General features: G+C 31.7%; 2 protein-coding genes across 2 annotated transcripts in view; both read right to left on the bottom strand.

Annotated features, from left to right (window-relative positions):
- LOC106791892 (inositol-pentakisphosphate 2-kinase) overlaps nucleotides 1-12789 on the bottom strand; it is a 103523-nt gene that overhangs the window by 46830 nt on the left and 43904 nt on the right. The gene's annotated exons all lie outside the window — the stretch shown is intronic.
- Nucleotides 5851-9878, bottom strand: LOC106791893 (protein BTG1). The gene has a single exon (XM_014757888.1). The coding sequence runs from the start codon at nucleotides 8556-8558 to the stop codon at nucleotides 7812-7814; it is 747 nt and encodes a 248-aa protein (XP_014613374.1). The 5' UTR covers nucleotides 8559-9878; the 3' UTR covers nucleotides 5851-7811.

The following is a 12789-nucleotide window of genomic DNA, read 5'->3' as shown; positions in this document are numbered from 1 at the left end:
TCTCTCTCTCTCTCTCTCTCTCTCTCTCTCTCTCTCTCTCTCTCTATTATAACTCAATTTTACACAACTAACAACAACGACACAAAACACACACACACACACGCACACTAGATTCTTCATTCATTTTCTCATACCCTTTTAGTTTTTCTTTCATTAATAATCTTTCTCTCTCTCTCTCTCTCTCTCTCTCTCTCTATTCGATTGCAAATATTTTCTATTTCATTTTAATTTTCAGAGACGTATATTGCCATGTATATGTGTGTACTACGTATGTTTCAATAAATTTATTGGTTGAATGAATAAAAAAGAAACATTATCACGTATAATAAATATTACAAGTATCGTATAATCGTTGGTAAATAAAATATGATGATGCAAAAAAACTACGAATCAGATATTATTATATTAATAAAGTGATCTCGTTCTTTTTTTTTTGTTTTATTTATTTATTCAGATGGAATATTGGTAAAATTATTTCTTCTTTTTTTTTTTTTTTATTTGTAGATGTTTCCTTTCACTTTCTCTCGGTTTTTTCCTTTTTTTTTTTTTAAATTTTTGGCACCACCTTATTATTATACAAAAACATTATTACGTATATCATCTCTGTCGTCTATTCCTTGAATTAATTTGTTTAAATTAAATTTGAACGATTGAATATAAGCCCGCTTCCTCGCATTCACCCTCTCGCATGCGAAATTCAAGATAAAGGGGTACACACGTTTCGCCGAAACTCGAACTCGTTAAAAATTTGTACACAGTATTTATTATTATTATTATTATTAATACTTTTCTTTTTTTAGCTCAATATCTCATTAACAAATTTTCATTTTCATCATATTTTATTTCAATCTCTTTTTCATATATTTATTTTACCTCTCCCCTATTAGCGCATATATATGTGTATGTGTGTATGCACGCATTGTAATTTCATTTGGTTTTCTTTTCAATAAGATTAAAAAAAATATATATATATGATATAACACAAGCAACAAAAAAATAATGAAGAATAAGGTTTCTAATAAATGAGTATATATATGTATGCATGTATGTATGTATAAGATAGATAGATAGATAGATAGATAGATAGGTACAAGTACTTAAAAAAACTTATTTATTTAAAAAAAGAAATTATTATTGATTAAAATTATATAATAATAGTAATAATATTTATAATAATAATAATATAATAGAGTAGTAGTAAATAGTAGTACAATAGTAAATAGTAGTAGTAATAATAATAATAAAAAGAAGGATAAAATGTTATCACAAATTGAATCACAATGCTGAAGGTACTATTCTCTGTCTCTGTCTCTCTCTCTCTCTCTCTCTCTCTCTCTCTCACTCTCTTATCTTTTTTCTCTTTTTTTTTTTTTCAATCTTCACTTGTATACAAATTAGTTTGAAAATTGTTCCGACGCAAGCACACACACACCACACACCATACACAACAAACACACAAATAAAACAATTCACATAAAGATACATACACAAATTACATATCCATGTATATATACAATATATTTCATTGATTTATTTGTGGTTATTCATTTTTGTTTTTTTTTTTATTATTTCTCATTTGTCAACAATATGCGCTAAAAGAAGTTTTATTTGTCCTTTTTTCTTTTTTTTTTTTTTATTCTTCTTCACTCGTTTCTCTCATTTTCTTTTTTCATTCCCCTTTAAAATTATTATTTAAATTCTCTTTAGGTCGTTTTTTTTTTTTTTTTATATATTTACGTGAGATTATTTTTATATTGTCTATCTCTATCTCTCTCTCTCTCTTTCATTTCTATTTTTAATTATTTAATCACAGACACGTTATACTATTTAATTGCTACGAAAACGGAGAGCCCTTTTCTTATAATTTTTTTCACACTTTAAAAAAGGGTCGAACGCGAATAAAACGTTTCTTTCTTTCTTTTTTGTTTTCTTTTTATTTAACAAGCCACACTTCGTTCTTAAAAAAATTTTCTTTTCAATTTTTTCTTTTTCTCGAATATTTAATCATTTTTCTTTAAATATTATTATTGTTTTTCTGTACACATATATATATATATACGTATTTCTCTCTATTTCTTTTTCTGTTCCACAATTCTTTTTTTTTTTTGTATATAGAATATCGTCAAACAATTTAAAAACTTTTGAAGAAAAATGAAAAAAAAGAAAAAGAAAAAAAAATTCCTATTGCATTTTCTTCGTGATTGCATCATCACCCACGGTGTTTCTTCTTCTTTGTTTTGTTCTCATTAACCGTTCACACTTTACTACTTTCGTATCTTTAAAGGGTAATTACTTGCATACAACATGCATACACACATACAAACTAGCATTCATACACAAATGCATTTTTACTGTTATCATCATTCGTTCGATATATCCATACACACACACACAGACAAATTCAAATACACGTGCAAAAACATTCTTACCGAATATTACACATATACACGTATACACATGTATTCATACTAAATGCTCGAGTACGATAAGCGTTTGTGACATGTCACGAAACGAATAATGGTTTTAACGATAATCGTCATCCGACAGCTACTATGTTCTCTTTTTTATTATTATTATTATTATTATTATTATTATTATTATTAGTATTAATAATTTCACACATGCACATGCAAACGTGTATCATTCATTTGTTCTATTCTATCGAAATCGCGAAAAATAGTATGTGCCTATCATTGCAATATTAAATACACACACACACACTCACCATACACACGCATATTTTTAAATTCAAAAAATCATAATAATAATAATAATAATTATTATTATATCTTTTATTCTCTCGAAATTTCTATGTTTAAAAATAATAAAAAAATAATTTGTGTTTTTTTTTTTTTTAAAAAGAGACCGACTGACTCATCGATTGATTTAATCATTCACGACCTTGAAAATATTTATTTGATTAAATATTATAATTTTAGTTTATATACTTTGCACGTTGGTGGTGGTCTCTGACTAATTCTTTGGCAAATTATCTCTGACGAAATTTTTGTATCATTTTTTTTACGTATCCCGTTTATTACCTTTTTCCCCACATGTTTTCTTTAAATATATATATAATAATATTATTTTTTTTTGTATATTATTCGAAATGAATATTTTTTTTTTTTTTGTAAAAATAAAATAAAGAAAGAAAGAAAGAAAGAAAGAATGAAAAACAAAAAAAATAAAATATAACAAAGAAAAAATTATCACCGTTAAATGCTTCAATATATATATTCTTATATTTTATATATATATATCTACATATATAATATATATACATACAGATTATTTTAATAAAACTATAAATACAACATATGCGATAATGAAGAAAAGATAAATTGGCCAATCGAATCGTTATTGTCTCTCTCTCTCTCTTTGTGGTGTATATGTATTATTTATGTGTGTGTGTGTGTGTGTCTGTAAAATGAGTGTGAAAATATATATACATATTTTTTCGCGATAACGATACACCGACCAGATTATTTCTACCCTCGTGCGCAAAAACATACAATTTTACATCTCTCCCTCTCTCTCTCACACACATACTCACGCATACTCATAATACACGGACAAATTCATTCTCCTTCGCACTTACGTCTAACACACTCACGCGACAAATACACGCACGCGCGCGCGCGTTTCCCTTTTTCTTTATTTCTCTTTTCTATTTTAACCTTTTGTTTATTTTTTACACATTCGTGTGAGGAGAAAAGAAAAGAAGAAGAAGAAAAAAAAAAAGAAGAAGAAGAGAACATTCGGAAAAAATTATTTTACGTTTCGGTAATGTGTCGCCGCCGGTTTGAAAGAAGATTTTTGAATAGGGGATGAAAAAGAAAGAAAGAAAGACAGAAAGAAAGACAGAAAGATAGAAAGAAAGAGGTGAAAAGAAAAAATGATTAGAAAAAAAAAAAAAAAAAGAATAATCAAAGGGAAAAATTAAAAATACATCCATTCCCACCCCTCCCCTCCCCACCCCGCCCTTTCATCCCTTCGCGCGAACGATGAAAAATATAAAGAAAAAAATCACAGGTTTCATTTGCAACATCCCTTTTTCTCTCTCTCTCTCTCTCTCTCTCTCTCACACACCCTTCTCTCTCTCTCTCTCTGCACCCTTACAGGCACCCTCTTCTTTTCACTCTATCACGATCGCAATTCAATTTCTTTCTTTCTCTCGTTTACAAAAAATTATTTTAAAAAAATATATATAATATATATAGATATTATTAATAAAATAAAGATAATAATAATACACGAAGATTATCGATGTAAAAAGAGAACAAATAAAAAAACAAAAAGAAATGTAGAAACATAAAAACAATAATATACAATTCGAAAACGGTGAATTGGTTTGATGGTATATATACGCGTTACTATTATTATTATTATTATTATAATTATTATTAATTTAATTACACGCGTGATTTCCTTTTCTTTTTTTTTCTTCTTCTTCTTCTACATACATAACGCCCTATACATATGTACATATTTAAAAATTCGCGTCGTTAATATTTTCTTTTCTTATCCCTTTCTTATGTTTTTTTTTTATTTATTTATTTATTTCGAAATTAAAATTTACAATCGCATTGCAATTTCACGTTAACGTTTTGTTTTCTGTTAAACATTTTGCTGTTGTTGTTTGTTGTTGTTGTTCTCTCATGAATTTATTATAATATAATCATTTCTAATTTCTTTTCTTTTCGTTTCTTTCTTTTTTTTCTTTTTTAATATCGTGTCTCTCTGGGAGATTGTTTGGCAAAATTTATATCGAAGAAAGAGAACAGAAAAATGAATGAATATTATTCCAAATGTACATATATATATAACATATATGCGTTAGTAGATACAATGTTTGTTTGTTTGTTTGTTTTTCAATTTTTCTCCAATGAATTAATATTATTCTTTTTAAATGTGTTTTTTTTTCTTTCAAAATAACGCGAACGAGTTTGACGAAAGCAGCTCGGTTGATAATTATTATTGGTTTAATATTAATAATAATAATTATTATTATTATTATTATTGTGTAAATGCTGCAGTGTCGGTTGTTGAATTTAGTCTCGTTGCTCTCGCAGTGCAACGGAGAGGGACGAGGAGCAAGCGCAGAAGAAACGGTGGGGGGTGAATCTCAAAATCGCGAAGAAGAAAAGGGGGTGGGGTGGGGGATGGTGGTTGCAGTTGATTTGTTTTCCATGGGAAGATATTATTAAATCGTTTGAAACGATTGTTACTTGTTGTACGGACATACCTTCTTGTTGATATACATATTTATATATATATATATATANATATTTATATATATATATATATATATATATATATATATATATATAGTGTTGCAGTTGATAGAAAAATCGTCCTTGGTGATGGATGACGATGATGTGACGATAAAAAAAAAAAATGAAAAAGAAATATCAATAAAATATCAAGAAAGAAGAGTAGGTCTCGTCAACGGTGAGGAGGAGTTGGAGTAGTAGTAGTAGTAGTTGTTGTTGTTGTTGTTGATGATGTTGTTGAGGAATTAGCATCCTCCTCACCCCTCAGTTCTTCCACCCGATTTCTGAGGAGAATCAGAAATCACAGTATACGTTATAGAGCTCACCTAATAATTATCGAGAGAGAGGATGATTATTTTGAAATCCTGAATTCATATAAGTCCCTTAAATTAGTCCTCCCTCGATGGAAATTAAAGAGGGGAGATTGGGGTGCAAAAGAAAAAAAAAAAAAAAAAGAAAGAGAGTAAACTGCTTGGCATCATCATCTTCTTCATCTTCATCTTCATCTTCTTCTTCTTCTTCATTCTTCTTTCTTGTTCTTCTTCATCTTCTTTATCTTCTTCTGCTTATTTTTTCCTTTTCTTGACGATGACGATGAATTAACGTTAGATTATTATCGTTGCAAAAATAGTGGATAGAGAATATAATATTAAGCAACAGGAGCAACATATATATATATATATATATACATATACATATAGCCCAGTATAAGGAGAAACCGTTGTTTTTTTTAACCCTTCATGAAAGTTTAGTCAGAAGAGACCAAAAAGGGTTGGTGGTAGTGGATTTTGAATATAACGATGATCGAATGTTGTTGCGTAGATAATAAATGTATCAAGAGAGAGAAAGATAAAGAAAGAGTACGAGAGTAAAAGAGGTAAACGAGAAAGAAGTATTGAACCCTCTCTATATTCTTCTTCTCTCTTCTCTTTCTTTTCTTTTTTGTTTGTTTGCTTGCTAACTAGCTTGCTCTTTTTATCATCTTCTTCTTCTTCTTTTTCTAAGAGATCACCACACAGTAGGGGTTTTAGTTAGGTTGGTAATGTTTGTATGCTGCTTCTTCGTCGTGAGAGGAAAAAGAAAAATAATAGTTGAGTTTTAATATATAACACGAAGGAGGTTGGTAGTGATGGTGGTGATGGTGGTTGAAGGATTCGTTGTTCCTTCTTCGTTTGAAATTCCTCTGTAAACCGAGACGAGGAGAGGCTGAGATCAATTCGTCCGGTTTGAAAGATTCAACAAAGCAAGAAAGAAAGAAATAAAGAAAGGAAAAGATAGGGGAGGGCAGACAACGATTATGATGACCTACGATGATGCAGCTTTGCTTGCTTGCTTGCTTGCAAGAAACTCGATATAATATATCCTTTTTTATTCTTCTTCTTCTTCTTCTTTATCCCTCTCCCCATTTACTTTCATTCTTCTCTTTCCAGTTTCTTCTTCTTCTTCTTCTGCTTCAACATCAAGAGATCTCCTCCTTCGTAACACAGTTAGTGAAAATTATAAGAAGAGAAATAATATATATTATTCTATTCCTTTTTCTATGTACTTCTTCAGGAAAAATTTGAATTTTTCTTTTTCTTTTTTATTTTGTTTTCTTTTTCTGTTGTTGCTTCTTTTCATTTGTTGGATGATGAAAGGCTGTTTCGACTAGATGTGTTTTGTTTGTTTGTATGATATTTGTTGTTGTTTTTTTTATTATTAAATTGAGTATATTTTTCTTAGCCTCCATTATATAAAATAATCATTTTCGATCCAGTTTCACATATATTTTGTTGCTTCTCTTTCTTTATATACTTCATCATATCCGTTGTGTTCACAAATTGTTGGCAAAAACAATTGGATTGAGAGAGAGAGATAGATTTTAATTGTTAAAGGTGAAACTTTCGTTAGATCGTTGTTTGGGAACCGTGTTTAGTAGTAGAGATAAAGGTGAAATTTCTTCGTTGGTTTAGAAATAATAATAATAATAATATGGAGCATTGATTGCGGTGTTGTCTTCTTCCGTCGACACGAAAGAAAGAAATAAAGAAAAGAGAAAAAAATCAACGAAAATACAGTTTCTTCTTGGTGATAGTAAAATAAACGGAAAATTCAGAGGAAAGGTGTTTGAGGGGGTGGGGTGGAAGAAGGGGAAGGAAACGAACTAACGAAAAAGATAAAAAGGCAGAAAAAGAAAGACACACACACATTGGTGGTGGGCCTCTCTCTGTCTGGTCCGATACGAGAGGATAAAATTTGATGAGAACGACTTAAGACGAAAAAACGATGAGACAACGAGTAAACTACTAGGACGACGACGACGATGACGACGATTTAGACGACTTAGACGACAGTGGAGAGGTGACGAGAGACATAAAAACTATAACGAGCGAGAGTCGAATTAATAACCACAACACTCGTTACATTTGCGTTTTATATATCCTTCCCTTTCTATATATATATATATGTATATCTTACTTTTGTTTGTATCATCATCATTATTTTAATTATTAGGTTTATATTGTATTTATCTTTTCTTTCATAATAATATTAAATTCTTCAACTTGAAACGAACGCCGCTATTTGCTCGCTGAATTGCGTGTGCTCGAGCAAAAGGGAGTCTTTGCAGCTTTCAAATTGTTGTTGCTGTTGTTGCTGCTGATGCTGGTGGTGTTGGTGATGATGGTGATTGTGGTGGTGGTGATGAGAAGAACGAGAATGCTGATGCTGATGGTGTTGGTGTTGCTGTTGATGATGCTGCTGATGCTGGTGGTGTTGGTGATGATGGTGATTGTGGTGGTGGTGATGAGAAGAACGAGAATGCTGATGCTGATGGTGTTGGTGTTGCTGTTGATGATGCTGCTGATGCTGGTGGTGTTGTTGATGATGTTGGTGGTGGTGTTGCTGATGATGTTGGTGGGAAGATGTTGTTTCCTCGGGATCTGGCTCGGTACGTTCATATAATACACAGATGGAACCGTTTTCTCCGATCCTATAAGAGACCTCCGACGGATCAATCCACATCGTCAATTCGCTCGGGAATAAGCTGTGCAATACAGCCGGTAATAATCCAACGTTAGCACCAGCCTGTGCTATAACGGGATCCATTTTCCCATTAATCCGTATGCAACGATAACCCGAGCCACGATTCGGACGATCCGGAAACCAATGATCCCTATAACGATGCCGCAACACCTCCGTCAATGATGACTTGAACATTTCGAGCTGTCGCTCAGAAAGTTGTCCAGCCTGCAGGCGCAGCAAGTGGACCAAAAAATCCGCCGCCGAGACTATTTCCAATCTCATCTTTGATATCTATTATGAATTCTTTTTATTACAAATACTTTCCCCCACAATCACACCCTCTCTCTCTCTCTTTCTCTTTTTTTCTCTTTCACCCTTTAGTATTTTCTCACAAATGTAATATACTATTATTCTTCGCAGTCGAATCTTTTACGATTCCACCGCAAGAACGACGATGATGTCCTTTTATTGTTGTCGTCTTTTCTCTTATCTTCTCTTCTCTTTTCTTTTCCTTTCCTTTTCCTTTTCTTCTTCGAACGCTCTCCTTCTTCCCATTCAATAATCCTTTCACCAATTTTTCCGTCGCTAACCAACTTTCCTTCGGCGATATTGATAATCGATCAATTTTGCCGAACTTAAGATATCTATTATCTCTTCGATTAAAATTTTAACGGAAAAAAGCCGTTACTGCTGCTGCTGCTGTTGCACGCGAAAATATTCTACAAAATGGCGCCGTCGCCGCCACAGCCACGTCGATTCTACCTCTCGCGACGCCACACCACCAAGTTAGTTCTCTCTGTATATTCTCTCCCTCTCCCTTTTTCCCTCTTCCTGGTATATCTCGTCGTCCTTTTCAGACACAACGGACGATGACAACCAATCGAAAAACGTTGCCTCTCTCAAATAGAAGAGAAAATTTCAGGACGCTTTCCACGAATTTTCCTTTTTACTTCTTTCTCTTTTTCTCTCTCTATTTCTCCAATCACAATACACGAAATATCCTTTCGATAATATAATTCTTATTCACGTCGTTTTTCCCTTTCTTTCACCGTTTCAAAATCGGTTTCGAAAGAAATCTTACTGATTATATATAAAAACCGTGATTTATTTATAATCTCAAATTATATTCAATCCCACTTTATTATTTCCACGAAATAATATTGGATTAGAAATAATAATAATATATATATCGATATATATTTCTCGTTCTCTCTCTTATTGTTAATAATTATTATCGTTGATAGCAGCACAACTTATTCTCCCCCGAACGAAACAAAAAAAAAAACAAAACTGAATCGGGTGGTAGTTTTCTTCGTGAAGTTTTTTCGCAAAATTCATGCGCGCGTTAATTACGAACGGAAAGAAAAAGTAACTAGGAGATTGAATCAACCAATCAAAATCAATTCAATCAACAAACCGACCGATCGACCGAACGAACGAACGAACGACCAACCAACCGACCGACCGACCGACACGTTCTTACCCGACACGCACGGAACAAACCGCACCCAACAACCATCAACGACTTTCTAATGGTACCGATCTTAGTAACTCCGCCGACGTAGCCTCGTCCCTTTGTTCGGGCGTCCCAATGGTGGGGGACTTATAGCGTCGACCAATAGCAACGCTCGTTCACTTTTACCCCCCCACCATTACCACTTTTATTTCCACCCTACCACCCCGCTTAGCGAGATAGCGCGAGCTTCATTACTCGTCACGTGACCCTGCGCGCCGGCTGCGCGTCGCATCTGCGTCCCGAATACGGGCTGCGCGGATCCAATCCGATTCATGGTTCTCAACCATTATCCTTTTTTTTTCCTTTTTAATTTTTTTTTGTATATAGATATATGTATATATTCCCTTTTCTTTTATTTTTTTCTTCTCACTTTCTTTTTATATATTTTTTTGTTTTATTTCCTTTTATAGGCTCCCCCTCCTCTCCCACCCACACTCTCTCTTTTTTGGCTGACTGTGACCCGACACGATTATATTTTCTTTTTTTTTCTCTCTCTTATTAAGTGTTTTTGTTAATTATTTAATCCTTATTTTTAATACATTTTATTATTTCGATTATATTATAATTATATTGTGACGTTGTTTTGTTAGTCCCCTCGCCCCCACGCCCCTAGAGAATGAAACTTTTGGAATAATACGTTGAAATTTAGCTAAAATCAGATTTAACGATTAGAAATGATCCGTATCGTTTATATATGCATGTTTGTCGTCATCGATAAATTGACTTTGATAAAGTATAAGACAAGTTTGTATTACGTTGGATGAGATTGTTTCTATATTGTTTTATTATGGATAATGTTATTTTCCAATGAGTAATAAATAAATCGTTTCAATAACGTATAGCAAGCAATGATTAAATATAAAAAAGAAAAACAAAATTCGATTAAATCTTACGGTGGTGGTTGTTCATTGGAAACGTGTTCGAAATGCGGAAGATGTCTTCCACGAAAACAACGTTCCTATATTTTTAAGAAAACGAATCACGCCTCGATGGACGCGTTTCGTCGACACTGGGCAAAACGAACAAACGAATATGCGTGTCGTGTTTGGTTATGTGTGTTATGTGTGTGTACGTGCGTGCGTGCATGAAAGTAATACCAAACGATGATCGCGGAAGCAAAAATACAAACAACACACAAACCAACAACAGCAGAAACAACATAACAACGTGTCGTTAATTAAATTAATGATTATTTCGTTTCTTTTTTTTTTTTTCATTCTTATCACTTGTAAGGCTTTTAAAGTAAGATGTTTGTGTAATTCTTCTCGAGAGATTATCAAAGTAGATTTTTATCCAAGTTGTGAGAGATACGACGCGACGTAACAAAACAAACGCCTATACGTGCACACGTACACACATACGTGTATACACCACACGCATAAAGCGTACCGGTTAAATTTGTTTAAATTAAAGCCAAAAATAAATGCAACAATTAACTATGATGATACATTTCTCAAATAAATAATTGTAGCGTTAATGAAAAATTCTCAAATTTAATTCAAGTCCAACTTTGGTGTTTTTTTTTTGTTTGTTTTTACGAAAAAGGTTTCTGCAAGCGTAGTTTGTTTTGTATAGGAAAAGGATGAAATTTTGTTTGAAATATATTTTCTTTATTTAGTCTTCTACCTTTTTGGTATAATATAAATACTTGAAAAACTCATTTTGTATGTATGTATATATGTTTGCATGCATATGTAAAATGTATCACTATGGCTTTAGATCGTTGAATAAAAAAAACCTTATAATAGTTTTAATCCAGGAATCGATTAAACAATGGAAACCTTAGGCCAACTGTATATCTATATATTATATATATATCGACGTATAATAAGCGCGGCATTTTTAAATCGAATTTTGATACTTATGACACGTCGTTCTTTTGTTTATTATCAAAAATAATGAACCTTGAATAAAAGAAAAACAGTAATTCATTTTAACAGAAGAACTATTATTATTTATATAGTCGAGAGAGAGAGAGAGTAAAAATAATGAATTAATTTTATGTCTAATAAATATTTTTTATACTTACAATAAATAGATTTAAATGACACTTATTTTCAATTAAAGAACACACTTTTGTCTACGTGTAAAATACTTCTTTGAGTAATTAATCGATTTGCATAGATTCAAAAAATGGCAAAGAACAGTTGACGGGTCAGGGAAAGCTAGCAATTCCTGACGATTCAGGGATTATATCAAAAAAGTCATTTGGCACTCCAAAAAGTTCACGTTCACCTCTTATTGACTGGCCTAATATCTTGATTACATTGATATATATATATATATACATTCTTTTAGATTTGAGAATCGAAATTTTGAGAACATATAAAGAAGTTCATACATATTATGTACAATGCATGTATGTACGTCTATCAGGGATAAAAAGGTTGAATAATCAAATTTAGAATAATATAGTCGAGTATGTTAAATATTGAGAACCACTGATCCTTTAGGTTTCTCAGCATGAATCCCAATGAAAGAACGAACGAATAGGAAACTAACGTCTACCACTAGAAAGCTCGTAGGTTATAATATATATATATATATATATATATATATATATATGTATGTGTATATAGAATAAGTATATATATACACACATATGTATGTAAGTATATATGAGTACGTATATATTTTACACATATACGTGAACTGTTGATCGCACGATACGAATTGTGGGTACGTCAGGTTCGATGTGAAAAACACGTTCTACTACCTGAACTTTATAGAAGGGTGTATATAGAAGAGAACTGAAGTGGGGAGAAAAAGGGCAGAATAGGGTTGACCATTATATATACGTAATATATAAAAAGAAAGAAAAAAAATTGGATTATTCGTTCCTGTACGACCCTTCGACCCTTTTCAATCTAAATGAATTTCAAGGAATATTACTGTGAATCTATGATTGCTGTTATCATATTTTTAAATCTTTATATATATATATATTTTTTTTATCAATTTGATCTAGAAACGAAAATAATTTATCATTTTATTATT

The sequence above is a fragment of the Polistes canadensis genome, unplaced genomic scaffold (assembly GCF_001313835.1).
Source record: "Polistes canadensis isolate GaletaPanama2010 unplaced genomic scaffold, ASM131383v1 scaffold_350, whole genome shotgun sequence".
NCBI lineage: Eukaryota > Metazoa > Arthropoda > Insecta > Hymenoptera > Vespidae > Polistes > Polistes canadensis.
The sequence above is the reverse complement of the archived record's forward strand: the minus strand, read 5'-3'. Positions and strand labels throughout refer to the sequence as shown.

Coding starts and splice junctions, on each gene's coding strand:
- LOC106791893 (XM_014757888.1), bottom strand. CDS start 8,558: ATGAGATTGGAAATAGTCTCGGCGGCGGATTTTTTGGTCCACTTGCTG.